The 19,549-nt window shown below is 35.3% G+C and overlaps 1 protein-coding gene and 2 long non-coding RNA genes across 4 annotated transcripts; 2 read left to right on the top strand and 1 right to left on the bottom strand.

Annotated features, from left to right (window-relative positions):
* Positions 1-7,622: 7,622 nt before the first annotated feature.
* LOC121050799 lies at positions 7,623-17,883 on the bottom strand. Its single transcript, XR_005803914.1, has 2 exons — positions 17,753-17,883; positions 7,623-7,652 (listed from the first exon to the last, which is right to left on the bottom strand). It is a non-coding gene; the product is annotated as an uncharacterized LOC121050799 (long non-coding RNA).
* Positions 10,661-11,250, top strand: LOC112177027. Its single transcript, XR_002927260.2, has 3 exons — positions 10,661-10,744; positions 10,909-10,988; positions 11,023-11,250. It is a non-coding gene; the product is annotated as an uncharacterized LOC112177027 (long non-coding RNA).
* On the top strand, positions 17,329-18,584 carry LOC121050798 (alpha-amylase isozyme 3E-like). 2 transcript variants are annotated; one of them, XM_040511975.1, is made up of 4 exons: positions 17,329-17,511; positions 17,654-17,748; positions 17,841-17,929; positions 18,334-18,584. In XM_040511975.1, the coding sequence occupies exons 1-4, from the start codon at positions 17,441-17,443 to the stop codon at positions 18,400-18,402; spliced, it is 324 nt and encodes a 107-aa protein (XP_040367909.1). In that variant the 5' UTR covers positions 17,329-17,440; the 3' UTR covers positions 18,403-18,584. The 2 variants fall into 2 exon arrangements, with proteins under 2 accessions (XP_040367909.1, XP_040367908.1); XM_040511974.1 differs by lacking the exon at positions 18,334-18,584 and having other exon boundaries at positions 17,841-18,039.
* The last annotated feature ends 965 nt before the right edge of the window (positions 18,585-19,549 follow it).

Below are 19,549 nucleotides of genomic sequence, written 5' to 3'. Positions count from 1 at the left end.
TCAAAGTAAACTCCAAACTCACATAGTATGGGGGACTAAAATCCATAAACATTTTTTTCTTCCCTTTCTTTCTTTATTTTTTTTTTTTCATTCTTTTTTTTTTTTTTCATGGACAAGTCTACCCCCACACTTGAACTTTCACCTCTTCTCAATTTTCATCCTTAACGCCAAACCCATGTAGTATGTCTCAAAAGATAGCTCCACTAAGTTTTTAGAACAAAGGGTAGGGTTGTAACTATACTAAGCTTCATGGATAAGGATTTTAAGGGTGATGAACGAAAATACTTAATGTAGGCTCAAAGGGGCTTATCTAGGGGGGTGCCACGACCGGCACAAATAGGGACACAGGCTTATTTGGCAATGGTGGTAATTCCTAAGGTGCCTCTATCCTTTCCAGAATCAGGGCCATGTATTGATATAACGTCTCAACAAGCACAAGAGCGAATTCTAGCATTCTCTAGTCCATTAAACTTAATCTATGGCAAGTAATCAATCAAATGAAAGAATAATGAGATCATCAAAACATCGCCAAGAAAATAAGAATATATTTTTCATTTATCACTCCAAGAAAAAGGGACATGGGCTCAAATATCTCACATGGGCTTTTATGAATCAAAACTCATCTTAACATGCTCATATTTTCTGTACCAAAGTCACAAAATCCATATCCACTACACATGCATACATTTTTCATATATCTCAATTAACCAAAGAATACCATGTTAAAAAATCATCTCAATTTTGTGATCCTCTTTTAATCATGATTTCAGAGATATAGAATCATCCTAGACAGTTGAAAGGGCATCCTAAGACTCAAAAACAAAAATAAAAGCAACGAAAATTTTTAAATTTTTGACATTTTTCAATTTTTTTGTATTTTTCAATATATATGACTCAAAACAAAAGTATAAATCCCTTCCCCCACACTTAAATATTGCATTGTCCTCAATGTAATCAATTAAAAGCATGCAATGAAACACTTAAGCATATAGAGATGGAATTTACAAAAATAAAGTTCAAAGAAAAACAAAAGTTACAAAGTAAAGAAGTAGGGAAGAAAAAAAACAAATCTGCTTTGAAGGCTCTCCTCCACAGCTACTTCTGAATTGGGTTGCCTCCCAAGCAGCGCTTGAGTTTAACGTCTTTCAGCCAGACAGTACCTCCATTAAATAAAGTTAGTGACTATAATTAACAAAGAAATACAAAAAAAAAAAAATATATATATATATATATATATATATATATATATATATATAAACAAGTATAACAAGTTAGTGAATTACAAACTACAAGTAATATTAACAAGTTAAGTACACAAGTTAACAAGTCAGTACATAAGACAAGTTAAGTACACAAGTGAGTAAAAAAAAAAAAAAAAACACGAAAAATATTTACACAAGTGTTTTTTTTTTTTTTTTTTTCTTTCTTTTCTTTCTTTGTACGAAAATAATTACAAATATTTACATTCTTTCCTTTCCTTTACAATTATTTTCAACACTTAGGTACGGGAACAGGGAGTCTCGATGTGCAATGGGACTAAAACAACTACCCTTTTCAAGACTATGTTTAATCCAATATACCTTAGTGAATCACAATATTTTCGTTTGTTATATATATCATTGATATCAAATTAAATTCCAAGCGGTAAATCAAGAGGACGTGCGGCCCAAGTATAGTCGTCTAGACACCAAGTCTCTCCTACATCCTTTGGGCAACCTTACTGAAATGGCCAGGTAGGGGAGGGCGACCACGAGAGGTAGAATCCATTTTGGCATGAGCTACTCCCACATTGTGGTTTAGGCCCATTTGTAAGCACTTCTGGATTCAAGAACCTGTCATGAGCGTTGTCCCCTTCCTAGACACCATCCCACATAGGCTATACTTACTTGGATGAAAAAGATCCTAAGTGTGAAGACAGTTCAATGAATGTTAATAAAGGCCGCCCTCAACCTTAAGGGACCTGGACTAGGTATCAATAAGGGGTTTAGGCCAATATTAATAAACACGACTTCACCTATTCCTTCTTTAATTTACAACTCACAATTAAAATTCGTATTCAATAATATAAATAACAACTTAAGTAAATAATTAACTAATTAACTAACAAATTAGAGAATTACAAACAATTAACAAGTAAATTTTTTTTTTTTTCGAACACAACATATAAACAAAACAAATATTCACATATTTAACAAGTGATTTTTCAATCCCCGGCAACGGCGCCAAAAATTGATGCGCTCGAAAGCGAGCGCATAATTTAACCCTGAAAATATCGTTAGTAGTACGTAATAAATAGGGATCGTTCTATTCCGGGGATTGAGGGTACACCTGTCATTGTCAAACAATTAAACAATTAAAATTAAAACAAAGTATAATATTCACAAAGATATTCACAAGTATAAACATTATTTACGAAAAAGGGGGATTTTGTTTTTGGATTTTCGAAAATTAATTAAGTAAAGAAAACAAATAAAACGCAAAAACATAAAAATAAAGATGGAATGAGAGAACAAAGATCAAAATCGAAACATATGATTAAAATCGATTCAAACCCTAATATTGTTCATCTAAGTCATGAGAAAGGAGTTGATCATGTGAAACATTCGAAAGCAAATGAATTCCCATTTTTTACTTTTCAATGCCAATTAACCTAAGCAAAAGCACCTAGATTAATCCTATCAAACATGCAATCAAACCCTAGAAAGCTAGTCAATCATGTCATGTTTAACGCATTACACATAGAGAAAGGCTATCAACTCAAGTGTACAACTTAGTATGGAAAAGTCCACCTAATTGCAATCCTCGTTAATTAAATTCGATCTTTGTACAAAACCTTTACTACTTTGATTCAAGTTTACACAAAACAAAAAGTCGATTTCATGTTCTTAAACCTAGCACCAATTATATCAAAACCCTAAGTGTTTGCAACCACATAAGATTAAAATACAAAAGTTATCTATAACGCAAATTTAATTAAACAAACCCACATAAGCAACTCTCGAATCACAATAATATGAATCTGAAAATTCTCAATTAATCATAAAAATTCCAGAAATTAATATTTGTTCAAACACATATGTCAACTAGTTCATAACCAACGAAATTCAAAGCAAAGGTTACAAAGGAGAATCGGATTACACCGTGAGATGGGGATGGTGATGAACGATTGATGTGGTGGTCTCTTGAATCTCGAAAGCAAGCTTCAAGGTTGGAGATGGATGATGGATGCTCACGGCTATGCTTCTTCTCCCTTGGCCTTGCTTGAACTCGTGGAGATGACTAGAGGATGGAGAAACTCACCGCTATGCTAAGAAGATTTTCTGATTTTTTTCTAAAGTGTAAATTGTATGGAGAGGAACCCTTTGACGTTGAGAAAGGGGGAGTTTTATATAGGAGCATGGCTAGGGTTCACAAAGCAATCAGAATTTTCCACATAGCTTCAACCAATGATAATTCGCCAAGTAAGCTTGTGATGTGGTCCAACCAATCATAGAATGCCAAGTAAGCCTTGTGATGTGTTCCAACCAATCATAATTCTCTAAAATACCTCCCTAATATTTAATTGCCGAATTTCCTTGAAATTATTCTGATTTTCTTCATGAATTTCGGCCAACATTCCTTTAGGAAATTTAGGGATGAATCTAGACGCCTTTTTAGCTTTTCCTTGGTGCACACATATTTTCCTTCCATAAATATCTCCCTTGAATCTCTCTTGGCGTCATCTCCTTGATTATTTCTGATTTTCACGTTGGCAATCACACCAAATTATTCCTCCAACAATATTTCTTTCCATAAAAGTCTCCCAAGAAAATCTCTCCTTGAAATCCTCAATCAATCATCTTCAATTCCCACGTTGTCACCTTGTTTTTCCTTAAGTATTACACGGCAAATTTAATCCCCAAGGAAAATATATTTTCCTTTTTTAAAAAAAAACTCTTCCTTGATTCTCTCCTTGCCATGTCATCTTCATGAAACTTCTCGTTCCATTTATGAACTCAATTCAGCTTATTTATTCCAAAAACCTGAAAATAGAAGCTTTCTAAAATAAGAAATGGAAACTTTCTTAAACTAAAATGGAAACTTTCTAAAAATGGAAAATAGAAACAACAAAACGGAAACTTTCTACAATTAGGAACTTTCCCATTCGAAGAATGGAAAATTTCCTAAACAGAGTTTTATTAAGGAAATAACGCAGAAAATATAGGGAAATAACAGTTAAAACGTCGCATTAAAATGCTCCTATCAATAGCGTCAAAAGCAACCTCATTGGCTTTCACCCAGTCGAATCTGCTCACCAATTGGTACTAGTTTTCTCTTCTCTTTCTCTATGTGTTTGGGTTTGTTTAAATTGAAGATACGTGGTTGATTCTCTACGGTTTTAAGCTTGTTTATTTGCTAGGTTTCAAGCGAAGAAGATGCAAGAGGAGATGGAGAGGAGAATCTTGGCTTGCGGTATGTGTCTGTTTTTTTGTTTTTTTTTAAACAAATTTTGACTGGTCTTTATGGATTGTTGTGGGGATTTAGTTTTATTTTTTTGATTCAATAGGGTATTTTTTGTTAAGCCTGGATTATTAAACCTAGTTGTGTGATTAATTGTTGATGGCATGTGTATTAAATGGGCTAGATCAATTTATTGTGATTTACTAGTCCCAAAAAATCACTTCTTTACTGTGAGGTTGCTTTGTTTTACGCAGGGAAACCACAAACTCCATATCAATTGAGATGCTTTGTTTTATATGAGAAAGAGCTTTCATGTATTCAGTGTGCTTAACTATTAGTTTTATTACATATCTGGTCTTTAGTTGGACAGTTGGGAAACATTTCATTGAGTTTTTGTACGATATAGAAAGTGTTTGGGTGTAGTTCTATGCCCAGATATTATAATGTTTGCATCTTTTCGTTACAAAAGTTGAGTATAGGAGCAGGATCTCCGTTTGGTGTGCTTGTGGTGGTCTAATTAATGTATGTTGTTTTGAGCTGTTAGAGGGGGTTTTCTTTTATTCAGTTTTTCTATAAATAACCTGTTTCTGTTTTATGTGTTTTCTATTCTGCTGTAGCAATCAGGATTCTATTGATTTTGGTATTCTATGGATTTATTGTCTTTGTTCTACTTTGACATTGAAGGAGAAGTTGATTTCCTAATGTCTGTTACTTCTAAGTGATTGGTTGCGGTTGCTTTGTTTTATAAACTTGCGAAATCTTGTAACTCTATTTTGAGTATTATTCAATTATATTTTGAAGAGTAGTATGGTTGTTAGAATTGGCTAATTATTGCAATGTCTTTATTTTCTTTGTCAACGGAGTTGGGTGAGTATCTTTGCGTCCTCATCACTAATTTAGTGTTTATTAAGTTTATGTTAAAGCATAATTTTGTCATCTTGTAGGTGAGCATATGCTAGGTTTTATCTCTTATCTTACTTGTAGCTAGTTTACAACTTGGTGTTCATTTTTTGTGATTAAGATATGCTTGTAGAGCTTTTAGAAAATCATGAAGCATTCATGTTTTCTGTTAGGAAGTGAAAAGTTGTCTTAGACTTCAGAAGGATGGGCAATTTTTAATCAAAGTTGACTTCATTCATTTTACTCTTTGATTTCTATTTTTCATGTTAGTCTTATTGTTTGTTAATAGACATACAACTTCCTAGTTCATGTGATATCCCGTACCCGATTTTGAGTTATTGTCTTTGGTTAGCTCTTTTTTTTCGTTCTTTATTTCTTACTCTTTTTTCTTTCTATTGTGTTATTTTTCCATATATAATATAATATATGGTCTGTTATTTATTTTATTTTAGTCCTATTGTTATATTGTTCTCATTTGATTGTGGGAAGATTAGAAGGGCTGGGGGCCGACTAAATAAGGAGGGGAGGGGGACAAAAAAAACAGAACAGAGAGAAGGAAAAAAAGAAAGAAAGAAAGGAAAAACAAACAAGAAGAGAGGATGGGGACGAAGAAAAAGGCGGGAAAGGAAGGGAAGAGAGAGTTGGAGAGTTTGGGTTTTTGTCAAAGGCAACCATTTGGGTATCTCTGGATTTGAGGGGAGAGAAGCTGGAAGGTTTCGTTGATTTTCAGAAGCAAAGATGAAGAATTGAGAATCTGATCTCTTAGTGAAGGGGTTTTGCTTCGAGTTGGGTTGGTTGTTTCCGTTCTGCTCTACGATTCAAGAAGCAAACTGTGGATGGAAGGAGGAGATTTAGGAGAGGCGTTTCAGCCTTTGTTATTCTTTTTTCTGCTATTCAAAGATTTGAGCCTTTTGGGTTTTCTTTTTTTGGCTGTTCTTGTTTGTGGTCTGCTTAAGAATTGAGGTGAGTGACTGTTCTTTCTTGCGTTATGTTTTATTTATGATTTTTCCTTGGCTAATTTCCATGTTAAATTGAGATGTTGGTGTGGGTCAATGAGTGATTTCGTACCTAGAAATATTACTTCTATTTATCTTTTATAGTTGTTGGTTTTACTTTGGGATCTTTGACGTCTGGTAAAGCTTTTGCACTACTACAAAAAGTGCATCACACCACACCAATCACACAACGGAACATAAATCGTCTGTTGTGTGTTTGAGCAAACTTTATTGCACAACGGTATTAGTGATGTTCTATTGTGTGAATGTCAACAAAGTGATAACTTTTTTCTCAGAACTACATTGCACAACACAATTAAGTATTGTCTGTTGTCTGAGTCTTAAAAATTTAGCCGCAAATTTCCCTCCACTCTCGAGTCTTGGTTGCCTCTTGAAATCTGAAATTTGGGCTACTTAGTACAACGGTACTTGAGATTTCCGTTGTGTGATTGAAAGTTGGATGCCAAATTTTGAAGAAGCTTGCTTGAATGTCTTCTACAAGGTAAACCTAGTAGAAGCTGTAGAAATCAGACAACTGAAGTTATACTTTTCTGTTGTGTGAAGTGGGAACATAGGCGGCAACATTTTGAGCCAAAGTGCGGTATGCGGCATATTTCCCTCCATATTTTGACATTTTGATTTTATATAGTGCACTCTTACAACAGTTTGTTAGGCTTCTATTGTGTGAGCGACTTTAGAATTTATTGAAGTTTAATTGTACCTCCTGCCCAGCCCTAGCCACATCGTGTCTGAAAGAAAAATGAAACTAAATGAAACCTAACCTCTCTCGAGCTCTCTCTTAGTCGTGAAATCCCTTTCTCTCCCCCTCCCACGAAACCCCCCTCTCGAGCTCTTTCAGTCATGAAACCCCTCTGTCTCTCTCTCTCTCTCTCTCTCCCCCCCTCCACGAAACCCCTTTCACTATCTCAGTCTCTCGATCTCCTTGCTTCTATTCTTTATCCCTTGAAATCCAAATCCTCTTCAGCGATGGAGGAGATAAGAGTGCCCTAGATCCACTTTCTCTCTCCACCGTCTCTCTCTCCTCCTTGCCTTCAAACTAGGGTCAATTGAAGAGATGCAGAAGACGGAGCTGTCCGAGATGGCGGAGGCGAACGCGCTATGCTGCTGCTGACCTCTTAGTGATTTGGTGCCGTCGCCGCCGCCGTTGGAGGCGTGAGCTAGTGGGACGACATCAACAAGTAGACTCAATGGCAGGACGACATCTTCTACACTCTCTGCGCCGCCTGTGCCCTCGTCTCCTCCATCACTCTGGTCTCTCTCTCTCTCTCTCTCTCTCTCTCTCTCTCTCTCTCTCTCCTCTGTATGATTCTTTTTGGTGCTTGATTTTCTATGGATTTGAGTTTTGGATTTTGCTATTTATCTGAATAGTTTGAACCGCATCAATCAGTTTTGGATTAGAATACTAGTAGATTGTTCTATGGAGCCTAAACCCTAAGAAAAGTAGAATCTGATTAATTATAATTTGGTTGTGTAGTTTTACTGCTAGTGATGGACAGATAAAGGCTAAAAGCGATGTGGCCTTGTTTGTTGACATTAATATTTCTATGATCATAAAAGGTCTAATTTCATTCATATCTGAAACACAGTGGATTCATATGCTTATCTACCTCCTAATTTTCACCACTCCATTAGGTGTGATGCATCTGCTACCCTTGTGGTGTTTGAAAGAAGGTTTGTCGCCCATAACTTATGATTGTTTTGATGGATTATCTTCTCATTCTTTCAAGTCTTGTGTGATCTTGTGATAGCCTTAGCATCAGGTTACACTTAAATGACCTTATTTGGCATTAAATTTTATTACTAGTGGAATTAAAGCCTTGATTTATCCAGCACAGTTTTCTTGATAACAAAACATTAACTATTGTTCTATATAGGAGATGAGATATCTCCCTAGCTTGCTGTCTTTTTGAAAATCATTAAGTACTCTTCAAGCGGCTAAAATACTGTCTGATGCTTCCCTTAGGCATTCCTCTCTGGATAATCTACATACTGAGCAGATTGTAGGTTCAACAGACCAGCAGCCACTCCTGGAAACTCCAGGCGAGGTAAATACTAGCATTGTGCAAGCTTTATGTTCATTATGGATACAATGTCAGTTTAGAATAAACTCAGAAGGGCTATCTACAGCATTTGGTTGTGGATATCTCGGATTTAGTCCTAAAAAATTATTAATGGGGTACATCTCTCAAGAAGATTTTTCTGTTTTTGCAAATTGGATTATTCATATTTTTGAGAGTCAACCAAATGAAACAATGTCCAACTTTTCCTTGTTGATGCAGAGAAACATACAGTTTTCATTTTTGTCATCGTAATTTTGTCTTAGTTGATAGAAATAAGATTTCGTAGTCTTGTTTTCACTTTTTTGTAACAATTTTCAGGTCTTTCAACTACGGAAGCTTATTCCAACTTCTGTATCATATGACTTCAACATCCATGTAAGTAATCATTTACTTATTTGTGGTCATTCTTGATGGTCCTCACAATCTAATAGTGATTAAACATCATTTGAATTTCGGCAGATTATGGATTTTGGTAGGGGAATATCTTAATGTGAAGGTACTAGTCTTGCCTTGCTGGCCAACTCTATTGTATTCACTATTCATTATTTAGTCACATTTTGAAACTACAATTTGGGTAAAAAAATTTCTATTTTGGATGGAATTAACCCTGATAGGGCAGGAGATGATGTTCGAATAGTATCCCTTAGTTTGCTAAACAAACAAAACAAACTGATTAGTACAAACTGATTAGTGCTTTTGGCACATGGCATCCTAAGTTTGCTTTTCTCTTATAGTACAAAACTGGTAACAAATTTCTTAGTCATCTATGCATGCAAAATCATCATGCTTATTGTCTAGCTTCTTACGTTTCTGAGTTTTTGATCAGAACTCTAATATTTGAACATGACCACTAAAGAATCTTTGGTAGAATAGTTTTGGATTCTGTTATAGTACATATCACTTTATACGCGAGTTGTGCATTAGAGTTTGTTATCATGCTGTGATGGCAAATGGAATCATCAAAAAAATTTCAAATCATAGGACCCGTTAGGAAAGAGGCATTAAAATGGGTGTAGAATATGAATGTGGAAGTAGTTTCGCTTTGACATTTAAAGTTTACCTGGGAAAGAGTAAAATTGTCTCTGTGTGGATTTGATCAACTTGGGAAGGTACTTGAGTTCTCATTGATCTTGTTGGTTATTCAGTTATTCAGATTAAATGGATGCAAAGTTATTTATCTGGTCAATCCTTTAGCATTGGTTATATCTGTGGATGTATTTGCTAAGATTGTATAGCTACGTTTGTTTTGGAATTACATTATCTTTCAATCCTTCAACTTTGCAAGCAAGAACCATGCCTTAATCTTATCACTTGTCACTTGTCTCGTCTTCAGAAGATCTGAACATCTTTCATGAGGTGACAACTGTCACGACGTACTATCTGAACATCTTCTATTGCTAGACAACTAGTGTTGACAAATTTGGAATCCACATTCTCAAAGTTTTGTATTAATATATATATACACACACACACACACACAGAGTGGGTAAGCTGTGAACTGTAGGTGACTTATTTTGTTGGTCTAACTGGAGATTACGTCTCAAACAAGATGCCATTTGCCAAAATGCATACCCTTTAGAAGGAGCTATGTAGTACCCTTTAATAAATTCTCAGCAAAATGACAGCTTTTTTTGCTTTCTGCAAGTCCCACTAAAATTCTCACACATATCATATCCTTCTCATATTAGTAGTTCATATATGCTTTTGATTCAAAGTTTTTTGGAAACTTATGCAGGGGCTCCTTATTTATTGTGGCTAATTGAGTTATGTTTCTATCTTTATCATCATAGTTATCAAATTTGCTGCATTCTTGTTGGTGATACCCAAATCACTGTTAAATTACTTGATACACCTTAATTTAGTCCTTGCCTCATCATTTCTTTATTTCTACATCCTATATCCTCTCCTGTGAATAATAATGAAGCTAATGAATTCTGATTTCTTCAGTGTATCCAAGGCTTGCCAGAGGGTGCACTTCGGCGTATTATTTTGACAGCTTCTGGTGGGGCTTTGAGGTGATAAATCATTATATAAGCAAGAATGAAAGCTTGTGATGAACTGAAAATTTTCAATTTCTGTTTCATATGGCACAAGGGGCAATTAAGCATTTTAAGTATTCTGTTTTCTAGCAGTATTGAGTTGGTGCTTAGTAGCAATTAAGCACTAAGTTCTTTACTTTTGACAGGGGCTAGAAGTCATTGAAATTCTATGATATGCATTCCTCATGGAGTACTATTGATGTACTGTTAACAGTTAGTCTCAGTGGCAAAGACTTGACATGATGCATTAGATGTGTTCAATTGAAGAAGCTGATGAATTCTCATGCAGGTACCATCCTTTTCTTCTACTAGCATAAGGAATAAATATCTTTCATTTGAATTGGTTGTTTTCCAGCATTGGGATTAGTATTGAACATTTCATTGGTCATCTTAAAGGTATGGTGTTTTTCTTTGCATATTTGGTTTTCTAACAATGATCTGATTATCGTGCAGGCCAATTGTGAGTGAGACATTCGAGGTTAGGTTAAAGATAATGTTGTCCAGAGCATTGCAAACTTCTTCATGATCTGCAGGTCCAGGATTGCAAACTTCTGTCATGATCTGCAGGTCCTGGACCAGATCCTGGACGTAGCAAAAGCTTCAGGGTCATCGGAAGTATATAGATCATTATATTTGTGCAAATGCTAGCTCTTTTGGATACATGAATGTATATATAGATGATTGACAACTTTTGGATACATGAATGTATATATAGATGATTGACAAATGCTAGCTCTTTTGGAACACTAGACGCTTGAATTAGAATACTTCATTACGTAAATATATTGAGCATTATATTTATGCAAATATTCTAGGTAGAATATTGATAATGAACGAGCGTAGGATGAATACACATTTGTCGTCAATCACACAATAAACCACTGAAAATCACTCAACAGTTCCTATAAAATTTTGTTGTCTCATTAGTACTCACACAACAGAAACAATAGCTATCAGTTGTCCAATGTTAAATCACACAACGGTCTCTATAAAATTTTGTTGTCTCATTAGTACTCACACAACAGAAACAATAGATATCAGTTGTCCAATGTTAAATCACACAACAGTATGGTATTACTTCCGTTGTCTGAGTGTCATTTTTCTGTTGTGTGAGAAGTTAACAAACAACAGCATATACTTATTTCTGTTGTCTAACCATCATCGAAACAACAATTGAATACGCCGCATCCAATTTCTGGCATTGGCATGCGTAGAATCGGTGCAACAGTTTTAACTTATGCGTTGTGTCTATGGTATACACACAACGGTGAAATCACACAACACCGAGATAGACGACAGACATGGTCCAAATCACACAACAGATTTCCACCGTTGTGTGATGCACTTTTTGTAGTAGTGTTGATTTGTAAACTATGGTTAGGTTGGGTGTTTGATATCATGAGTTTGGAATTGGTTTTAATTCTGATATCTTTCTTTCTGAGCTTTTGCTTTGTTATTTTATATACTTTGTTCTCTATTAATTAGGTGTCGAGGACAATTACTTGAGCTTCAATTGTGTTTTGGTCTGTTGCTTATGTTTCAAAAGGAACTCGATGTTGGTACAATGTGACCAGAGTATGGTGCTAGTTTGTATTGTTTACAGACTGAGATTTTGTCACTCTTCCTTTTTGTTTTTTTTGAGTAATCATCTTGTATACCTTTGGGTCTGGCTTCTTCTTGTAAGATCTTATAATTATGCTCTTTTGAAAACTCAACTATGTATATTTGCAAATGTAGAAAGGTACTGGAAGTTTGAAATGGAGCAGTGTTTTAAATTCAAATATGAAGTGCTTTCACTTCCTTTTCGTTTCTTTCCTTCTATTAGTATTTTTTAGTTAGTTGTCAAAGTTCACTACTACAAAAATTGAATCAGACGACGCATTATAGTTTTCCGTCTTCTGATTGATTTTTATTTTTTTAGACGTTTTTTAAAAATCCGTTGTCTGATATAGAATTATGGATTAGTTCAGAAGATGTATAAGGACAAAACCGTTGTATGACCCTAAAAAAATTAAGCGCCAACTTTCCCACCATGTCATGTGGTGCAAAACCCCAAATTTTCCCCAACATCACTATGCCAAAAAGTCCTTCAGACGACATAAGTTTTGTTTTATGTCGTCTGAGTTTTTCAGACGACATAATTTTTTTTTCTGTCGTCTGAATATACACTAAAACCATGCTGGTTTAATTTGGAAAAATGGTGAGCATTCAGACAACACATTTGTATAGTTGTAGAAGGTGGTGATTTTCTATCTCAAATTTGGATAAATGGTGAGCATTCAGACAACACATTTGTGTAGTTGTAGAAGGTGGTGATTTCCTATCAAATTTGGAGGGATATCCAAAAATTGATTGAGTCTTTTCCCTCTCAAATAGCCACGCTCTAGTTGACTAGAATTTGTGACATTCAGACGACATTTAAATGTCGTCTGAGTGTGGAGCTTGTTAATTTTAAAATATTCCAAGTTATTTTGACTTGTGCTTTTGGACATAGATCCCTCGCAATTAAGTCATTTTATGTCATTCTCACTCGATCAGCTCTCTCAGCTTGACCTAGAACTCGCAAAATGGAAAACCTAAAAAACCAGCCTCTCTCCTAGCCTTCTCACTCAGCTTTCTCAGAACTCGATTCTCACTCTCTCCTTCGTCTTCTCGCTCTCTCGATTCTTCTTCTTAGTCTCTCCGTCTTCTTCTTAGTTTCAATTTTAGGTTTGATTTCGATTAGGTTTTTCTTCTATTTGGGGTGATTGGATTTTACTTTTCCTCTTATCCTCGTCAAAATGAGGTGTTCCAATTACTGAAAACCCAGACCTCTCTCTCTCTCTCTCTGACTCTCAGCCTCCTTCACTGTCGATGGCGGCGAAATGGCGGCATTCAGTGACTCTTGTCTTGGTCTCTCCATGAATTCGAAGTCAATCACTTAGTGACTCGTCGTCTCTCTCTCTCTCTCTCTCTCTCTCTCTCAATCTCTCCTGGAAGGTTGCCGGCACTAGCCCTCTCCCTCTATCCTCGAAGGTCGACGGCACCGACCCTTTCTCCTCGAATTAGACTGGAGCAGTGGAAGACGATACTGTTGGAATCGAGAGAGCGGGAGAAGAAGTCAGTTCGCATTTCATTTGGATCAATCTTGAAAGCTTAGCTATCGAAGGTATTGTTTCCCAGATTCCTTTTTTTTTTTTTTGATTGGGGTTTTTGTTGCGGTTGGGTTTGGATTGATATGGGTTTCAATCTTTTTACTGTGGTTGGTTTTGAATTCAATTGGGTTTCGATTTTGTAGGGGTATCGTTCGGTTTTACTGTGAGGAGGAAGAGGACCTGCGTTTTGGATAACTGCGTTTTGAGCCAAGGAGAAGATGAGGGACTTGGGTATAGGGTTGTGATCGATACTTAGTTTTTGGGGTAAGTTCACGTAATTTTGATTTTGATTGAAATATTGAAATTCTGGTTTTGATTTCAATATGGATTCTGATTGATTGCTGGGTCAGTGAACAATTTTGAGAGTTGTTATACAATTTCTGCTTAAACCTTACTTTGGTGTTGAATGAATATGGTTAATGGTTCTAAATGTTTAATGAATGTCTTTGACGTTTTCCCCTATTGCGGCTTTTGTCATCTGCAGACGTGTTAGTGCAATAATGTTTGCGAGAAGAGGTCCAAGAGGCTGCGCTTATGCAGATCCAGAACGACACCTTATTAGTCCAAAGGTATTACAATTAGTTTTCTCTTTGCTTTGTCAATGTCATGCTGATTAACCTGCCAATTACAATACAATTTCAATTCACAGAGTTAATTCAGTTGTGATATGTCCTTGAATGGCAAGCTTATTATGCCTTTTACTTGCAGGAATATCAAAGTTGGTGACTCGTAACAAGGGCTCAACTCATACTAACATGTGAGACATATTCTGGGTTGAGAAATTCTGGGAAAAATTTCAGTACAAGGTGCGGTTACTCGATCCTCTTTTTTTTTCCCAATCTTTTGTTTATATAATTTGTTTGATATGTCGACTATGTATTGATATTGGATTGTGTTATACTGATGATAAGATAGTGTAGATATTGGATTGTGTTACACTATTGATAAGATAGTGTTCGAATACTAATTAGGCATTTACGGTTTGGGAAATTAGGGTTCTTGCTAATTTTGTAGTAATTCAATTTTGGATTTTGAACTGTTATTGATGCTTAATTGTGGTTCTTTTTATTATTATAATTTTAATATCTACCAGTAATTGTAAAGGTGCTTCCGTGCTAGTATTCAATCTGCTAGTTCTGAATTTTGATTCCATCAAGAGGAATGACGCCACTGGGCAACCTGCTACTGCAACTACTGGAGGGTAAGTAAATACCTTTATGTGGAGACTGTAGATCTAGTCTCTAAACAAACAGCTTCATAGTATAATATGGATATTATCTGCAATGAGATGAATTTCATATTTTCTTAGATAATCTTAATAAACTTTGTAGTTCCAGCATAACAATAGCTTTGGATGTATAAGGATTGCCACATTCTTGAAGGATAAGTACTTTGGAAGTTGAGAAACTCCCGACTTATAGCTGCAATGAATTAGATTATATACAAAGTTTTACTGATAGGATATATTTTGTACATACTGGGGTTGTATTGTACATTAATAATTGACTTGCTTGCAGAAACTTAATATTCCTATGGCTGAGGTCGTCTATAAGACGCCCTATACGTTAGATGATGGAGCAGTTACACTTGGATCAAAGAAGACCACTATCTCTGTGATTGATCCGATGACTGAGGGATAATCACAAATACACTTCATCTGGTGGAGAGGAGCAGGGTGTTCTGTACCCTGGTATTATTAAAGGCATTAAGCAATGGATCAAGCCTGTTCCAACGAATCCAAATGCTGCTAAGCCGCTACTATATATATGTCACGGTGACAGTTCCCTTGTTAGATATTAGATAATGCCAACTTGTTAGATAATGCCCTTCTTATTTCTAATCATTGTAGTCTGCTTGGGATTTTGATCAGGGAAAATAAGTTCACTTGGATTGTTAATAAAACCTTAAAAGCAAACTTTAGTCATCTCCTGGAATTAATTGAATTAAATAAGTCAAGGGATAAAGGGTGGCAGGGAATAAAGTTCTGACATAATATGTTAGATGAGTTTCGAGGGCTGTTATATATATATATATATATATATATATATATATTTTTTTTTTTTTTTTTCATTTTATATTTTCATTCTGATCATACCAAAACCTAAATAGATTTTAGTATGCCTCTCTAATATTATTTTTATATTCTTGCAGGTGCTACTAATAATCCTCAGGAACTAGATGACGCGGTTCTTAGGAGATTGGTTAGTTTTATTTTCTTCTCTCTTACACAACAAGATGAGGAATTTTAATCAAGCTTTGTAGTAACAACATAGTTGGTTAAAGGATCTGTGGTTCTGTTATGTGTATCCAGTTGTTTAGGAGTTTCATTTGGTGTTGGTTGAGTTCCAGTTGCTTAAGAGTTTCGCTTTTATTTGCTGAAATTAATGGGTATAAATCATGAATGCATTTGCGCCTGCTATATTTGTCTCTTCCTTTTTGTTCATAAACCCAGTACGAAAGAACTTTGCTTGCACTTCGTTAATTAAAGCCTTTTTGGTCTTATGCATTGCTTAATTAAACTATCAGAACATTCATTCTTCTTTATAGTTATCATGCTCTGAACCATATTTAGCAGAGGATTCTGAGTTCTAAATTCTTAGAAGCTCTTTTATATAAGGATCCTGTGGTACTATGTCTTTATGGACTCTGTATTACAATTTTGCTCCAAGAATATTTGAGGGAGTAGTACAATATAACCCTCCTAATGCCATATGCTCTTATTATTGAGTTATGAAATTTATGTGAAGAGAAAGGTTCATTATTTTTTGATGCACATTATTTTAGTTAACAAAAAAAAAAAAAAACAGAGGGGTCTGCTATCTGTTAGGTACAGCACGCTATGCATTACGTGAAAAGAAAAGAAAATACAGAGTGCTCGTTGTTGGCTAAGGAACTCTAGCTTAATTTATAATTGTACCGAGTCCATGGCACCTCTAATAAATTATAAATGAGTAGACTAATCAGTATTTCACGCTAACTTTGATTTGTTTATTAGAATATAAGCCTGTGGTTGTTTAACAGTAAGTGTATTTAGGGATGATTTGCTGTCGATGCATACAGTACATAACCGACCACGTGATTTGGGATGTACTTTCGATAATGATTGGATGATGGGTTTCGATAATGATTGGATGATGGGTTTCAATGCCAGCTATATTGTAGATGCAATCAGGAAGTCTGCATCTCGATTTAGTTTATGGCTTTAGATGTGTCTTGCTCAACCGTTTGATATGATATTATATCCCATCTGGGTGGTAAGCAAGAAACAGATGTATGAGAAAGAATAACCACTATATTTTTAAAGTTCAAGCTTAAGGCAGTATCTTTTTAATAAGATAAAGATTTATTTAACTACAGCTTTCTTTGGCTTTTACTTATTTTGTCATCAAGACATCAACAATACTTCTGAATTGAAGAAAATAGGAGGGATGGTTCTGTTTTACCTAGACTAAGTTTTTTTATTTTTTCACTAATCAATAGGAATTTAATTGATTGTTGTGTTTTTGGTTTTTTTTTTAAATTTGAAATTTTTTAATTGTATTGTTCATAGGTTGAGTCCGGTTTTTCATTTTTGTTGTCTGTTTTTAATTTGCAGGTAGTACATATTGAAGGGGGAGAAATTTAGACTGGAAACAAAGAAAAGAAGTTTGTTGTTGTGCTGTAAATTGTATTGGTTGTTGTTTTGAATGGAAAATGTTGCCTTTTCCTATCTATTTCATCTCTGCTGTGGATGTTGTCTGTGTTTTGAAGACAATATCTATGGATTTTGGGGTTAAATTAAATTAGTTTACTCATTTCTATGTTTTTTTGGTTTTGATTGAGTTCGCTGTTGTGGTTGCCTTTGAATTAATATGGATTTTGATATTTTAGGAGTATTTTTTGCGAGTCTGGGTTTTGCGCGATCAATTAGAAAAGGTTCAAGGTGAGGCTTTAATTTTGGGTGGTTTCAAGACTTTCGTTTTTGACTGATATGGGTTTTGACGTTTTGAGTATTTTGTTTGTCTTGCAGTTTGTAAATTTCTTGATATCTTATTTACTGCATTCATTTGCAAACTCGCCTGTAGGTTGTTTATATGGATGAGCCTAGCACTGGACTCGATCCAGCTTCAAGACATAATCTATACGGGCAAAACAAAGAAAAGAGGGATCATCCTGACAAGTACTCTCTCTCTCTCTCTCTCTCTCTCTCTCTCTCTCGTTTTACCTTTATTAGAAGTGCTTATGTTGTTTACGTGGACTCCACTTGTGCAGATAGCCACAGACTGCGGATAATAAGTTGGATTGATGGCACAGGACAGCTATCAGCTACATTTGACTTCACAACCAAGGGAGTTCTTCAGGTATCATCCATTTTCAATCGGTCTGAGATGTTTGACTCCCAGCTGACTGCTACACCCACATATGCACATATAAAATCTCTCTCTTGAGTGGACATCTACATTTGTTCTTGTTTTGACCATTGGATATGAGTCCTGGCCATTATAACCATTAGTATCCAGTAATTTATGCCAAGCTAGTTTCCAAACATTTTTGTTATGATTGTTTATTTCTATATAAGAAACTAAAATAGGCAACTATTACACGAAAATATCTTCTCATCTAAGCACATGAGTACCCCAAGTATGTTTGGTCATGTTATATTAGTTCATTTCTACAAGACTGGCATCTTAATTGAGATTTTCTTTTAACATGTTATGTTTGTTTCTCCCCTATTTTGGTGATAATCATGCATGCTTCTGTGTAGGAAGCTGTCAAGGGACAATTATGGAGATTATGTGATCCCCAAGGGAAGCCACCAGGTGTAATACAGTAGTACAGCTAGCTAGTTCCCATATTTAACTTGTGTCTAGTAGAAATTCTTCCTTCATTAAGAATGTGGACTTGTTTGCAGATTCAAATTAGTAGATATGGGCCATTTTGAACTGATGCTCATGATTAGGTTTGTGTACATGAGACAATGATGGATTAGTGGAAATTGTAATGAATGATTTTGGATGTGGATTTTATGGTTTCATGGGGTAATTTTAATTTCCAGATGCATTCATACCAATTGTAACAGGAGACTATTAATGTGTTATTTCAAATTGCAAGCTACAACAAAAGCACACCAAAATGTGTGGTTGCAGCTAAACAAAAAAACACAAAAATCAAATAGAAGTCTATTGTCTCTTTGGCATTGGGACGACAGAAAATTGTAGTCTAAAGGGCAAAACAACAACATAAGTTAGACGAAAGTGTTGGCTAAAACGTATAATAACAACAAATAAGTGTGGTTGGAATCAATCATAGACAATATAAAAGACCTTTCACACAACACTTAAGTGTCGTATGTATGTACCCTAGAACAACACTTAATTGTCCTTTGATGCTCTTTACGACCACATATAATTGTTGTTTAAAGTAAATTAGCACAACCTTTAAATGTTGTTGTATGAGAGAAGACACTACATACGAGTCTTCATATTTCTTATTTAAGGGCATTCAGACCACACAAATAAGTCTTGCAAATATGCTTCACACAATAGTATTTAAAAAATACTGTGGTTGTTTTGTTTATCAGACAATACAAAACTGTTGTTTGAATGCTTTTAAAGAGATAGATCACAATGTTCCCAAAATGCAAAACTCATCAGACGACACAAGACTTTTATTTTTTTATGTCGTCTGAAAAATTAGACGACAGAACACTTCTGTCATCTGATGCCCCCAAGAGACAACACCGTACTAGACGACACATTTTTGTTCGTTCAAACGACAGAACAGTTCTGTCGTCTGAAGGCCTTTTTGACATGGTGCATGTATTAATCATACGACAAGAAACAATAAACTGTGGTTTGATTAATATGTTTGATAGAAAGGAGGGAGATTTTCCGCCACAATTTTTCTCCAGCTTCCGAGGGAGGGAAGTCCAAATATTAGGAGACAACCCCCAAATTTAAATGTCTGGATTCAGACCACGT

The sequence above is a fragment of the Rosa chinensis genome, chromosome 7 (genome assembly GCF_002994745.2).
Source record: "Rosa chinensis cultivar Old Blush chromosome 7, RchiOBHm-V2, whole genome shotgun sequence".
Taxonomy (NCBI): domain Eukaryota; kingdom Viridiplantae; phylum Streptophyta; class Magnoliopsida; order Rosales; family Rosaceae; genus Rosa; species Rosa chinensis.
The sequence above is the reverse complement of the archived record's forward strand: the minus strand, read 5'-3'. Positions and strand labels throughout refer to the sequence as shown.